Raw genomic sequence first — 15736 nt, 5'->3', positions numbered from 1 at the left:
AAACAAAACAAGAAGGATAAAAAAAAAAAATATTTCATTTTTACTATCCTACTTTCTCAACCTCTCTCTCACGTTCATAACCACTATTGTAAAAACATAAAACATTTCATGCCTTTTTATCTTTTTTTCATTCAAATTTTTCTTTCAATTATTGTATTTTATGTAGTTTCACACACAAACGTGTGTATGTTTTTTGCTAGTAATAAATAAGTGTGATCAATTGAAATCATGAATTTCAAATCTTCGAATCCAAATAGGTCTTAAAATAATACTTATTCCAGATAAGTATGGTAGTATTGTATTTATGATTATGGGCTAATTATATATGTCGTGGTTACAAGAAAATACATTTTATACACATGCATGATATATCTCTAGTTGGACACTAGAAGGAGCTGAGGGGGTGGTGGTTGCAAGAGCCTGGTGCGAGATGCGGCGAACCACCGAGTGTAACACGATCGGAGATTGGGCCAATCGGAGGCGGAGCAGTAAGAGAAGTGGTGGAGCCACACGGAGAGCACCATTTCTTGCTCTTCATGCTCTTCATCCAGTGTCCAGATTATATCTTCCATTACCTTCTCCAGCTCCGCCCTTTCGCTCATATTCACGATCGGTGCATCCGTCCCATTGTTGGCGGCGCAGAGCAGCGGCAGCCATGAAATCAGCATCTTCATCTTCATTTGTCTTATTGTTTTTTGTTGCTCACATGATCCAGCTCTATCATTAATGTTAATGTGGGGCTGCTCTTCTTTTTCACTGCCCAATTCCTTTGCTTGCTTGATTAACAATGCTGTACGTACATTGTTAAAACATAAATTAATTGACTTTAATTTCCAAATGACTTAAGTACTGTAACTCGATCGTTGCTTTTACTCAAATTTTCATTCAAATACATCGTCTCGACTCGATCTTATTCGAATTGGGTGAATCCCAAAGTAATATTAATTTCCACTACAATTTTTTTTAATATTCGAAAGTAATAAATAAATCACTAACTATAAACATGTATTAATCTATGCCTATTTACTTGCATAAAAAAGCTGTAAAATATAAAATAGCTAGTATTAATATTAGCGAGAAGTTTTTAATCTAGGCTAGCTATTACCACTCACCAGATACTTTTACCAGAGAACCTTGAAGTCGCGGCTCAGTGGTGAGAGCAAGGCAAGCCAAGTTAGAGGACGCAGCCCACTTACAAACGGCTTCAGCAGCGCAACCCGAAGCCGCCATCTTCTGCGCCAGCCAAAGAATCTCAGCCGCCAGCTTCTCCGCCGAGCTCCTCGACCGGCGGCTCTGCTCATCCCTCGGCTTCGCATAGCGCCACACCGCCCGCCCGTACTGCTTCACCCCTCTAAACAAACCACTCGCCTTGCTATACAGATAATACTCATTTTCACGGACCTCGGCCGTTGCCTCTCCTCCGTCGCCGTCGCTACCTCTCCTTCTCCCCTGCTCCGCCACAGCGGATTCGAGTTGGCTAAGTGTCCTCCCAAACGCCGCCGTCAACACGGCGCAGTTCACCTCTTTCAAAGCTTTGTGATTCTTCTGATCCGTCGACAAATTCTCATCAATTAGCTTCTCTGCTAATGATCTGACAAGTTCGTATTTTCTTGAACTCACCGGGATATCATTCATTATCAACAGTAACTGCGTAAGTGCCCGCTCAACACCCGACTCTCCGCCATACCGAAATCCTCCGCCGCCGCGAGCAGAAGAGACTTCATCATCTTTTGTGGAACTCAAAGTGTGATCGTGGGATTTCGAAGAGGGTCTCGAATAAGGTAAGAGGGAAGGCAAAAGGCCGAGAAAGAATAGGAAAGCTGAGACAAGAAGACGGCTTAGGATTCGAAGAAATCGGAATTTTGGGATTTGATGGACAAAGGGCTTGTCGGCATGGAAGAATATCGAAGTGAGCAGATTTCTGAGGATTAAGGATGGTGAATCCTCCATGAATGGAATGGATCCTTGTTCCAATGATTCCAGTTTATTGGTTTATCTTCCTTCCTGTAAAAAAAATATGTGGTAGTTAAGTTTTGGCCGAAAAGGAAAGGTGGGGGACTTTCTATTTTCCATTTTGTTATTGTTATTATTGGGTTTTCGAATTAAAACTTTTCTCAATTTTTGGACTATGAGTTATAATTGCTTTAACCTACACTAGTGTTGTTCTCTTTCTCGTTTCACACTTTATTTATATGTCATTTTGCTTCTTTCAATTCTTTTTGTCATTTTTTTTAAACAGTAATTTTGTCATGTTTTACGGTTTAGTCTAGGGCAAATTATTTTAAAATCCTCAAATCCAAACATTTCTTTCTCTAAACTCCCTACACTCAAATTTCTTTGTTTCAACTCCCTAGTGGTCCCCAAATTTATCTTAACAAAGTGTTTAGCATTTAATCTTTTGTACGTGACATTGTTTTACCTATCGAACCCGTTCAGGCCAAGCAGAACTATCGGTTACGCAAGATTTCCAGCCGATATACTCTGGATTAGGGTCCAACATGCTTTCGTAAGATGAATTAAATTCAAATACCTCTTTGACCATAGTGTCGTCGGGTCATACCTACCGAGTTTTACGAAGTGCTCCTCACACTCCAACCACGCAGTCGCAACAGATGGTTTCTGCACAAGCTCCTTGCTTCGAGCTACCGTAATGGATTTTGGCCCAGCATGGCACGATCATTTGCCATTGGTGGAGTTCGCTTATAACAATAGCTACCATAGCAGCATTGACATGGCACCATTTGAGGCTCTTTATGGACGTCGTTGTCGTACACCTTTGTTTTGGGACGAGGTTGGTAAGCGGCAGGTGGAGGGTCCTCAGATAATTCAGCAGATGACTGATGCAGTAGAATTGATCCGACGCAGGATTAAGGCATCCCAGGATCAACAGGCTAGCTACGCGAACACTCACCGCAGGCCACTTCATTTTGAAGAAGAAGAGTATGTATTCTTGCGTGTATCAACTTTTCGGAAGGTGATGAGGTTTGGTCTCAAGGGTAAGTTGTCACCAAGATTTATTGGTCCTTTCGAGATTCTCGATAAAGTTGGAGACGTGGCTTATCGTCTAGCCTTGCCACCGAATCTTTCGAAGATTCATGATGTGTTTCACGTGTCTTTGTTGAGACAGTACGTGGCAGATCAGTCCCACATCTTGCGTCAGACTGAGGTGCAACTAGACCACGATTTTTCATATGTGGAAAAACCTCTCAGGATTCTCGACAGGAAGGACAAGGTGCTTCGTAACAAGCGCATACCGTTGGTGATGGTACAGTGGCAACGCAGAGGTACAGAGGAAGCTACTTGGGAGTTGGAGAGTCGGATGTTAGCCGAGCACCCCGAGTTGTTTTAAGATTTTGTACTCTGTTGTATCGAATGTATATTGTTCAGTTGTAATAAGAGCATTGATTTTGCGTACTATGTTTTCCTTAAGATGTAATTTCGAGGACGAAATTTCTTAAGTGGGGGAGAATGTAGTGACCCGCAATTAATCAAGGTAATTAAGGAAATTAATTACTAAATTTTGCCTAAAATTATCCGAAGTGGATCGGAAGCTCCGAAGCACGGATCGAAAGCTCCAATCGGGATCGGACGTTCCGATAAGGGATCGGACGTTCCGATCGCCGTCTATAAATAAGGGGTCCGAGCCCTCATTCTGTGCACCGATTTCCCCTCTTTTCCTCTGGTTTTCGAACCTTCTTACTTAGATCTATGGAGTTCTAGGCATCCTATTGGGAATCCGGAAGTTGCCTAGCGATCTCGGCGTCGTAGCGGAGGTGTGCCTAGGTTTTGAGACAATTATACACCAGCGGGCTGACGACGGACGAAGGTATAATTTGGCTTCCTAAAAATATTTAGGAGTATGAAATAGCTTAGTTAAGGCTTTTAGAACGTTTATAGTAATGCATGGACTTTTGCATGTGTAGACGCAGTAGAGCAGACTTGTAGGCTTTGGACCTAGACGGGTGTGCTAGGAGTTGACCTGCAGTGTTAGAGGTACGCAAGTACTGACCGAGATAGCCGGCATGATATTTATACATATGTGTGTGATGCATGATGTATGTGCTGTATTGGCTATGTTTTACTGTTTTTAGCACATGCATATGTTTTTACGGAGACTGCATCGGGTATGATGTGAGTCATGATAGTTTCTATCAGTCGAGGTGATTCTTCCTGAGGATTCGTGTCTTGGAAATATACGAGTACCACGCGGAGTCGCTCTTTTGCCCGGTACTGTGTATTCCAGGTGCCATGATTAAAGTGATTTAACCCTGATTTTTAAAGTCTTGTGCATGCTCATATTTGTATTTATATCATTGCTTCCGTATTGAGCGTTCTAGCTCACGCCCCTGTGTTTGGGTATCGTGTACCTTGTGGCGGGGCAGGTTTGAGGCTGGACGGTCTCGGTGGTTCCCAGCAGGGTTGAGGTTGCTACCGTGCAGAGGTAGTTTGTTAGGGATTCTGATACCCTAATTTCGATTTGGTTGTATAAATAATTGTACACTATTTCTATCATCGGTTGTATTCTGCCGATTGGATTTGTTGTACTTTGGAATTATCCACTATTTAACGCTTTAATTATTATTGCTTGCGCTAATCACTCTGATTAGGTAGTGGATCCGGGTAGGGTCGCTACATTCATCATGTGACGCCCGGGGCTGAGGAGGCAGGGAGTGATCGCCGGTGCCAAGAGGTTGCACGGACAATGAACGGCTCCTGGTAGGCTTCTAGGCGGAGGGAGACATGAATGAACCGATCCCGTGCCGGAATGAGAGGGGATTCTGAGACTGTGTAGGTATGGGACTACATAGTTGAGGAGGGCTTAAAAGATTTCATATGTAATGCTCATATCAAGAAGGTGCTTCTTTTTTTTCGGGAGCTCATCATATAAGAACTCCAAAGTTAAGCATGCTTGACTTGGGGCAATTTTAGGATGGGTGACCTCCTGGGAAGTTTCTCAGGGTGCGTGTGAGTGAGGACATAAGCACGCTGAAAAGACCCGTCTTGATATAGTGGGTCGTTACATATTTCCTCTATACTGATGATCTTCAGTGCATTGAATTTTCTTATCTAGATTCTGGAGGTATTCTTATTCAGAAGAAATCTGTGATAGCTCAGTCATGGTAGCAGATGGAGCAGTTCGAGGATAAACATCCTTTTCATGATATTGAATTGACAGTGATCTTATTGCTTGATAGATCGGGCATCTTTATCTCCAGTGAAATTTTTGAAGTCTTTTGTTGAACTGAGAAGTCAGAGTATGAGTTTCGCAACCGATCTGATTTTGAGATTGAGGTACATATTGGATATGATGAAGAATCTGATGGTGAATTACAGTATGATCTGAAGTAGAACAGTGCAGCGACTGAAGTTTGAACAGAATGATCTGTTATTATTTTATCTACTACCGTTGTTCTCTTGAGCCGATGGATCTGTTCTTATTTTATCTACTATCCTTGACTTCACCGACCGATGAATGTTGCACTCCTGATTTAGAGTCTGGAACAAATAGGAAGTCTATCAGAATTCTTTTATCCGAACTGAACCAGAATTGATTTAGAAGATGGAGATAGCGCAGAAAACAGATTTGAATTGAAGAATTTATTAAAGAAGAGTCAGTACTGGACAAAAGCTGAGTTTCAGGACAGTGACGATACCTCAGTTGTGAGTAATTGTTTTGTTGTGCCAGAGATTTTGATTGAGACAGAGTATATTGAGATTGACACTTTGTAGTTATTCATTATTCTTTCAGACGACCGAAAGATATTCAGAGTATTGAGGAATCGACCTTTATAGGAATATATGAAGAATGAGGTTCGAAGTATGATTTCGTAATTGCTAGTCTGTCCACTTTTGATAGCTGATAGAGAGAAGGAACCGACTGTCTATGGTACAGTTAATTGTCAGAATGAAAAGAAGATTACTTTTCGACGAATACCTTTCTGAAGCTATTGATCAGTCTGAAAATTTGAAGCCACCTGAGCTTTAATAGACCGATTGCAGAAGTCTGCTACTGTACTCCGTACGGAATGAATTCCTGACTCGACCCAATGTTGAGAAGTTGGTCAGAAATAATTTCAGATTGTTTTGCTCTGTCGCATTTTATCCATGCAGAATAGAATTGGGAGTGTTCGGCATGTGGTCGCGGAGGTTTAGAACTGTCTGATTTGGAGATGCTATCTGATTAGAATCGAGATATTACTATAGTCTGCTTCTGTTTCCGTACAGAATGAATTTCAGGCACGACAATATGAATGAGATTGTTGTCAGGAGAATTTTCAGATAGTTGATTTGTCAAAGTCTGTCCTTTCAAAGAGGTCTTGAGTTAACCCTCACCTTGAACTCAGTCTTTGAGAAACTTTTGTTTTTGGATTATAATTGAATTCAGTTTATTGTCCTCAGAACGACGGACAACCAAGAAAAAGCGATATAGACTTTAGGAGGATATGCTGAGCTGTAGTGCTTGATTTTGACACTAGCTGGATGGATTTTCCATCTTTTGCGAAGTTTCTGTACAACAGCTATCAGACGAGTTTATCTGTATCAATTGTTGTAAATGAGTTGTACGAGAAGAAATGAGAATCCCAATTGAATTGGGATGATTTTCTGAGTTCCCTGATTTGGGATCAGTTTTGATTCGAGGTTTGATAGACGGATGAAGGCTTCCTGCCTAGAATGTAGACGACTTGAGAAGAAGGACGAACGAAATAGTCGAATTCCGGCGCAGATCTCTGTACTTATGTGCAGGGAGGCCGAGTAATTCAGAAGATTCCTCCTTTTAGAGGCTGTGGCAGTTATGATAAGGGAGAGAACTGTCTCGATGAACTCACGGGTTCCTTTGAGATTCTAGAGGAAATAGGCAATCTCGCCTACCGACTTTTACTCCTTCAGTTCTCCTTGTTTTTCCACTACTTTGATCTTCCGTATTCTTCGAGTATTCTCGACGTGCTTAACTTCCTTTTTTGCCAGTTTTGTTGGAGACAACCGATTGAGATGGGTTTGTGCAGCTGAGCCGATACGGATTTGAAGCAACGGTACAAGAAGCAGAGTTGATGAGGATCACGATTTTCAGAGTTATTGTGAGAGAAGGATTATTATAGAAGTCTTCAATCGGTATCTTGTTTTTCTGAGATGGAACTGCTTTGATTTCGAGGAAGAAATCGATTCTTAGAGGGGGAGAATTGTAAGGCCCTGAAATTAATCATTTTGGGATTAGTGGAATTTATTAATTATTAGAATTGAATTGATGGGAATTAGTTGAGCCGAGATGGAATTGATTTAATTTGGAGTTTCAGGGACCGGTTTGCGAATAAGTTGGTTGACTAGTCAAGGGAGATTATTATATTATTTGTTATATATAATATCTACCCATCACCATCCCCTCACTCCTCTCTCCTTCCTTCTCCTCCCTCTCCATTTTCGTACGTACTGAAGCCGAGGAAGCCATGGACACTTCTTCAAGCTTCTTTTTTCGTCCGATTCGCTCAATCCGACCGTCAGATTTCAGATTCGAGTTGAGATTCACGATCACCGCAATGAGAGCTTCGTTTGGACGTAAGTTTTGCTACAATCCATGAACTTTGATTTTTGTTGGGTTGTCAGAATTTGATAATCTTCGAGTATGTTGTTCATGAGCTAGCATAGATCGTGTATTCGAAGTCGGTTCAGAAAAAGAACGAAGTTTGGATTTTATATGATTTTTGGAGGTTAATTTCGAAAATGGGTCTTTAGATTGTGGTTAGATTTGGTTGTTTTTGATGGATTGGAATATGATATGAGATGGTTTGAGTTGTTTGTTGATGTTGGTAAATTATGGTTTGATCATTTATAGCCGTTATGCTGCGAAATCGAGTTTTGGATTATTGGTTGTTTATTCGGTTTGATTTTCGGGTTTGTTTGAATTAGTAGATTAATATCAAATCCGTATGTTCAACATTTCAGATTTGAGTTGAAAGATTCGGGTTTGAATCGAACTTGGGAGTTGAATCGTCTCGAGAATTGAAGACGGTATAGTATTTAACTTCTTGCTTGGCTTGTTTTGATTCAATTTGATTCAATTCGATATTGATTGAGTTCGTTGTTATTTTCTTTCAGATTTGAATCCTCGACGAACTTGAAAGGTAAGAGACAACAATTGAATGAATGGGTCGATTAACTCGAATTTGAATTAATTCGAATGCCCAAAAGAAATCACATACTTGCATGCTATTTTTAAGTATATGTTAATTGTTTTACTTGAATTAGATGAATGAGTTTTGGTTTAGAATTGCATTCATATTGAGCTAATTTCCTTTGTTTTGCGGGCAGAGAGGCCCAGAAGAATTAGACGTTCTGTGGGCTATAGTTGAGTGACATTGGTTAGCAGATTTTTACCAATTGTCGAGAAACACTCTCTATAGGTGCCCAGAGTCTAGAGGAGTAAAATATTCACCGTCCACCTCGATCGGGAGAGTCGGTGATGAAACGACCCTAACTCTATAATTAATAAATAAATATGCGGAATTTTTTTTATATATATACTTACAAAATAAAATATGTACATATATGCCCATACATATATGCACAGAATAAAAAGATTTAAAATAATAAATAAATAATTAAATACTTAAATAAAAATTGCATTCTTTAAAATAAAATAAATATCTGAGTCAAATGTTTAATTAAAAGTACTGCATAAATAAAATGATTAAAATTTTCATGCACTAACCATATTCCATAAAATATTCAAAATTCCCAACCACTAAAAAAAAAATAATATAAAATGTAGCATGCTGACAAAAATAAACATGCACGTGACTCAGACATCTATCACGGTCACGGGGTCACTGCATGTCTGCTCATACATCCTCGCCTCCGGTGGGTACAACATCATCCTCAACGTCCTCACCTGCACCATACCAGTGTAGTGAGCCTAGAGGCCCAACATGCTAACATAACAAGGGTTTGAAAATAATTTAAAACAATTAAATACTAATACATACATATACATGAATGAGCATGCTTAAAAATTTACATAACATAACTTAACTTAAATAAACTTAAATAACATAATACATAACAATTGTTGAGCAAATTAATTTTCTAACATAGCATGGTTGTATCCATAGTGTAACCTTAAATCATACATTAAATACTGATCAGCGTGAAAACCAACGTACGTGGCCGGTGACGAATCACCTCTTAAATTGGCAGTAAACTGCCCTTCAATCATATGGGGACGAATTCCCCTTAAATTGTCACACTACTTCAACTTCCAACATAAAATATTTTCTTGCTCAACCTTAAACATTAAATCATGCATAAAATATTATTTCATGAATGCATGTACTTGAATAAAATGTGTGTCCTTCATATATATTTAATTTAATTTATTACTAACATATAAATATTAAAATAACTTAAATGCATAAAAATAATTAAATATATATTCAGGACACATTCAAATTTCTCATGGATCGTACTGGACTACTGGCCCTAACTCTCAAGCCCAATTACTTAAATCTGGCCCATTAACACTGAGACTGGCCCATTAAGATACTTAAGCCCAATAAAATTGTTCTAAGCCCAATTAACTTAATAAAGCCCATTATAACACTCTAGGCCCAATAACAACTCAAATTGGCCCAATGGGCCCAAAAGCCCAAAGACTGGCCCAATAACTTTCACGGGCCCTAAAGCCCATAAAAATTATTGAACTCACTTAATTAATTTAATTAAGCCCAAATAAATTAAACTTAACCCAAAATAATTAAATTGAGCCTAATAAAATTTTAAGATTTAAATAGGCCCATTAAACCTTTAATTAAACTTAAAAACTTAAAAATAAAAATACCCGAGCCCAACTAACTTAACCCGGACCCGGACCCAACTAACTCAACCCACTAACTTCCAGACCCGACCCGGACCAGCCATGAAACCCTACCCCGTAACTCCCCCTCCCCTTCTCGGCCCCAGCCGCGAGCAGCAGCCCTTCCAGGGCTGCTGCCGCCCTGCTCCGGCCACCCCTGGCCGGAGCCCCGCCGCCCAGACGTAGCCCATGTCTGGGCGGTCCTAACCTGACATGACCCCCCAGCCCATGCACCCCGAGGAGCCCAGCCCGAGCCCCCTTCCAAGAACCCTACTCTGCGCACCCTACTGTGCAGTCCGCCCCTACGCCTCTCCTGGGCTCGTTTGGCTCGAACCACTCAAGCCATTCGAGTCCAGGCCAGCCCACAACCCCCTCTAGACCCTTGGCCAGCAGCTAGATACAACCATGGAAGAAAAACGTGAGTACGATTCATGAAAACAACCAACCAAGCGCATACATTCAAACACCAATTTGATTTCTGAAAAATTCATGGACAAAAGAAGGTATACTCGACACACACCTATACATACTGGTAAGTCACGAAAAAAAAAGGAAGGAATCATGCCTTTCACCGATGAATTCAAAGAAAAACGGGCGTGAGACGACTCCGGGACGACGGGACGACAACAAGCTTTGGACCTCCAAAAGTGTGGCTAAGGTGTTCTTGAGCTTTCTAGGTCGAAGGAGCTGATGAAGATGGTGGGGTGAGGCGGCTGAGTGAAGGTGAGTAATCGGTTGAGGGGATTTGGGCGATGATTTGGGTAGTGTAGGATAATAATTTAGGTAGATAATATTTTAATAACTAATTAGGAGATATTAACAGCTTAAAAAGATCTCCTAACTAAATCAAATACTAGCTAACTTAATAAAATAATTAAATCCCGAAATAAAGAATTAAGGGAATTTTAAAGATAATAAAAAGTCATTAAAATGACTTAATTTGGATAAAAATGGACTCCTAAAATTATATAAAATTAAATACTTAAAATTTTGAGATAATAAAACTCAAAATAATATTTTAGGGCTCTAAAAAGGCTCATAAAATAATTTGGCTAGAAAGTTATCATCTCGTCCGTCCACGGTCCCGTCTACGCGATCAAATAATTAAAATACTAAAAATCATAAAAATTACTAATTATGGGTTAAATGCTTAAAAATAAATTAAATCATGCACAAATAATTCACATAATTATTTAACCCATAACTCTAAAATTTAAATAATTAAATATCCTAATTATGCATGCGGATTTACGTAATTAAAAATACCGGGTGTTACAATTCTCCCCCCCCTTAAATTGAATTTCGTCCTCGAAATTAAAGTACTTACCCGAACAACTCCGGGTAGCGAGTCCTCATGTCTGCCTCGGTCTCCCAAGTAGCTTCCTCCTCTGAGTGATTCAGCCACTGGACTCTGACTATCGGTATGACCCGCGTCCTAAGCCTCCGCTCCTCCCTTGCCAAGATCCGCACTGGCCTCTCCTCATACACTAGGTCTGGTGGCAACTGTAAGGGCTCGAAATCCAACACATGCGACGGGTTGGAGACATATCTCCGAAGCATGGATACATGGAAAACGTTGTGCACTGCCGCTAACCCCGGTGGTAGAGCTAAACGGTAGGCCAACGTGCCAACTCTCTCCAAGATATCGAATGGCCCTATATACCTCGGATTAAGCTTGCCTCTCCGGCCAAAACGCACTACTCCCTTCATAGGTGACACTTTCAGGAATACGTGATCACCTACAGCGAACTCCAAATCTCGTCGTCTGGCATCTGCATAACTCTTCTGCCGACTCTGAGCTGTCCTCATCCTATCTCGAATCTGAGTCACTATGTCAGCTGTCTGCTGCACAATCTCAGGACCCAGCAAAATCCGCTCACCAACCTCATCCCAATGCACAGGAGATCTGCATCTCCTCCCATACAATGCTGCATACGGAGCCATACCTATAGACGACTGAAAGCTGTTGTTATAGGTAAACTCCACTAATGGCAGTCTAGTCTCCCAAGAGCCCCGAAAATCAATGACACAAGCTCTCAGAAGATCCTCGAGAACCTGGATCACCCTCTCAGACTGACCATCTGTCTGGGGATGAAATGTTGTACTGAACAAAAGCCTCGTCCCCAAAGCTCTGTGCAGACTCTTCCAAAACGCAGATGTGAATCTCGGATCTCTGTCTGACACAATAGACACTGGTATGCCATGCAGTCTAACAATCTCTCTGATGTAAAGCTCTGCATACTGTGTCAAAGTATAAGTAGTCTTCACCGGCAAGAAATGAGCTGACTTGGTGAGTCTATCCACAATCACCCAAATCGCTGTGCAACCTCTGGCACTCCTCGGTAAGCCAACCACAAAGTCCATCGTAATATTCTCCCATTTCCATTCCGGAATAGGAAGAGGTCTAAGAAGTCCTGCTGGACGCTGATGCTCGGCCTTGACTTGCTGACAAGTCAAGCACTCTGACACCACTCTCCCGATGTCACTCTTCATCCCGGGCCACCAATACAATAGCTGCAAATCTTTGTACATCTTCGTACTTCCGGGGTGAATGGAGTACGGAGATGTGTGAGCCTCTGCTAAAATCTCAGCTCTCAACTGATCGACGTTCGGTACCCACATCCTACCACGGTACTGAACGATACCATCCTCCACTGTATACAAGAGGTTACCCCGAGCCTCATCTCTCTGTCTCCATCGCTGCAACTCCTCATCAGTAGACTGTCCCTCCCTAATCCGATCTCGCAGAACTGGCTGCACCGTCAACACTGACAAGCTCGGTGCATGACCACTCGGATAACACTCCAAATCGAATCTCTGAATCTCGCTCTGTAGTGGTAACTGTACGGTCAAACATGATACCACTGACGACTTCCGACTCAAAGCATCGGCCACTACATTAGCTTTACCCGGATGGTAGCTAATGTCACAGTCATAGTCCTTCACCAACTCCAACCATCTGCGATGTCTCATGTTCAACTCCTTCTGTGTGAAGAAGTACTTGAGACTCTTGTGGTCTGTGAAAATCTTGCACTTCTCGCCATACAGATAGTGCCTCCAGATTTTCAAAGCAAAAACCACTGCTGCTAACTCCAAGTCATGCGTCGGATAATTCTGCTCATGAATCTTCAGCTGCCTCGACGCATACGCAATAACCTTACCACACTGCATAAGAACTGCGCCTAAACCTAGTTTAGACGCGTCGGTGTACACCACTAACTCCTCGTGTGGTACTGTCATCGCTAACACTGGTGCAGTAGTGAGTGCTTCCTTCAGCTGATCGAAGCTCCTCTGACAGTCTGAACTCCAAACAAACTTCGCATTCTTCTTGGTCAAGGAAGTCAAGGGTACTGCAATAGAGGAAAAACCCTTGATGAACTTCCTATAATATCCTGCCAAACCCAAGAAACTGCGAATCTCTGAAGCATTCTTCGGAATACCCCAATTCTGCACTGCCTCAACCTTAGACTGATCAACTGCAATCCCATCTCTCGAAATAATGTGGCCAAGAAATGCCACCTGCTCCAGCCAAAACTCGCACTTGCTAAACTTGGCATACAACCGATGCTCCCTCAAAGTTTGCAAGGCCGTCTGAAGATGCTGTCTATGCTCCTCGATGCTCCTAGAATAGATCAAAATATCATCAATAAAGACTATGATGAACTGATCTAGATATGGCTGAAAGACTCGGTTCATGAGATCCATGAAAACCGCTGGAGCATTGGTCATCCCAAAAGGCATCACTAAGAACTCGTAATGCCCATATCGTGTCCTGAAAGCAGTCTTGGACACATCTGCATCTCTAACGCGCAACTGATGATAACCAGATCGCAGGTCGATCTTGGAGAACACCAAAGCTCCCTGCAACTGGTCAAATAAATCCTCTATCCTCGGCAGTGGATACTTGTTCTTCACTGTGACCCTGTTGAGCTCTCGATAATCGATGCACAGTCTCATACTGCCATCCTTCTTCTTCACAAATAACACCGGAGCTCCCCACGGAGAAAAGCTAGGACGAACAAAGCCTTTCTCTAACAACTCCTGAATCTGCTCCTTCAACTCTTTCATCTCGGTAGGAGCAAGTCTGTACGGTGCCTTAGAGATAGGCACGGTGTCTGGCACTAAGTCGATGCCGAACTCCACATCTCTCACTGGTGGAATTCCTGCAACATCCTCCGGAAAGACATCCGGAAAGTCACGAACCACCTCTATCTCTGATAATGATCTGCTAGATGGCTCTGAAGTCGTGACAATACTCGCTAGGAACCCCTGGCAACCCCGTCTCAACAACTTCCTCGCCTGAATATGAGATATCACCTGAGGAATATCACTGCTCTGAGATGCATGAAAAGTGAACGGGTCGCCCACTGTAGGTCTCACTGACACTGATCTCCGACGAAAATCAATCGAAGCTCCATTGACTGTCAACCAGTCCATAACCAAAATAAGATCAAAACCACTCAAAGGCAAAACTACTACATCTGCTCGAATGGAGTGTCCCTGCAGCTCTAACTCCAGTCCTCGAATAACCTTCGAGGTAGAAATAATCTGCCCTGACAGCATAGTAACATCATACCCACTGTCACTACTCTCAGGTGTGATGCCTACCCGCCTGATAAACTCCAGGGAGATAAACGAATGCGTAGCCCCTGAATCTAGCAACGCAAACGTGGAGTTGCCTCCAACTATAATTCTCCCTGCACGCAGAAAATTCCCAACAGTTTCATACCACCACTAAATTTTCCCCAACGAGTCACTACAAATTCTTAATTCTAATCACAAGTAAAACATGCTTCCTATTCTAACATGCAGTTAAATAACCCAAATAACAAGTATTCCAAATTAAAGACTAAATTTTAACCAAAGGAAAATTATTAAAATGCTAGGAGTAGGATATACCGGTGATCAAGGAGGTGTCTGGATCTACCTCCTCAGCCTGCATCACAAACACTCTCCCAGCAGTGTTCTTCTTCCTCGGGCAGTTAGCAATCTGATGCCCTGGCTCCCTACAATGGTAGCACACTCCCGCTCCCAAAAGATAAGGTCCCGAATGCATCTTCTGGCACTTCGGGCAGGTAGGATAAGCTATGGCATTAGGGGCCCCGCCCCTCTGCTGCTGCGGCCTCTGCTGCTATGGCCTCTGCTGCTGATTCGGGCCCTTAGCCGGCCCTGTATACTGCTTCTTCGCAGGAGGCTGCGAAGATGGTCGCTGGTACCCAGCCTGAAACTGCCTCTTCCCCTGCTGCTCTCTCTGGATCTCTCTCCGACCCTCCTCGGAACGCAAGGCTCTACTGACTGCAGACTCATAAGTAAGGACGTCTGCCATACGAACATCATGCCTGATATCAGCCTTCAGGCCCTCCACAAACTGTCTCATCTTCTCCTGCGGACTATCAGCAATCAAGGGCACAAAGTGACAGCCCCTCTCGAACAGCCTCACATACTCAACCACGGCCTTGTCCCCCAGATGGAGACTCATAAACTCACGGATCATGCGACTGCGCACATCCTCAGTAAAGTACTTGGCGTAGAAGATACGCCTAAACTCTGCTCAGGTCAGTGTAGGAAGGTGAACTCCCCTGGCTGCACCCTCCCACCAGAGCGCTGCATCACCCCGCAGCATGTACGTCGCACAGTTCACCCTGTCGGCGTCTGTGATCCCCATATAAGCAAAGATGGACTCCAGAGAGCGAATCCATCCCTCCGCCACCAAAGGATCGGTGGTCCCCACAAACTCCTTGGGTCCCTTCTTCTGGAACCTCTCAGCAACGTCCTCCTCGTGGGACAACCTGGGACGAGTAGCCTGCTGCTCTAACAGAGCAGTAATCCCTGCCATCATATTTGCATTGGCCTGTTCCAATGCTGCGATAGGGTTCTGCGGAGGTGGAGGTG

General features: G+C 42.6%; 1 protein-coding gene across 1 annotated transcript; it reads right to left on the bottom strand.

Annotated features, from left to right (window-relative positions):
* Positions 1-227: 227 nt before the first annotated feature.
* On the bottom strand, positions 228-2084 carry LOC140865843 (uncharacterized). The gene is made up of 2 exons (XM_073270644.1): positions 1113-2084; positions 228-790 (listed from the first exon to the last, which is right to left on the bottom strand). Exons 1-2 carry the CDS (start codon positions 1948-1950, stop codon positions 375-377), a joined length of 1254 nt encoding a protein of 417 aa, XP_073126745.1. The 5' UTR covers positions 1951-2084; the 3' UTR covers positions 228-374.
* Positions 2085-15736: the final 13652 nt, after the last annotated feature.

Source organism: Henckelia pumila, chromosome 4 (genome assembly GCF_033568475.1).
Source record: "Henckelia pumila isolate YLH828 chromosome 4, ASM3356847v2, whole genome shotgun sequence".
Lineage (NCBI taxonomy): Eukaryota > Viridiplantae > Streptophyta > Magnoliopsida > Lamiales > Gesneriaceae > Henckelia > Henckelia pumila.
The sequence above is the reverse complement of the archived record's forward strand: the minus strand, read 5'-3'. Positions and strand labels throughout refer to the sequence as shown.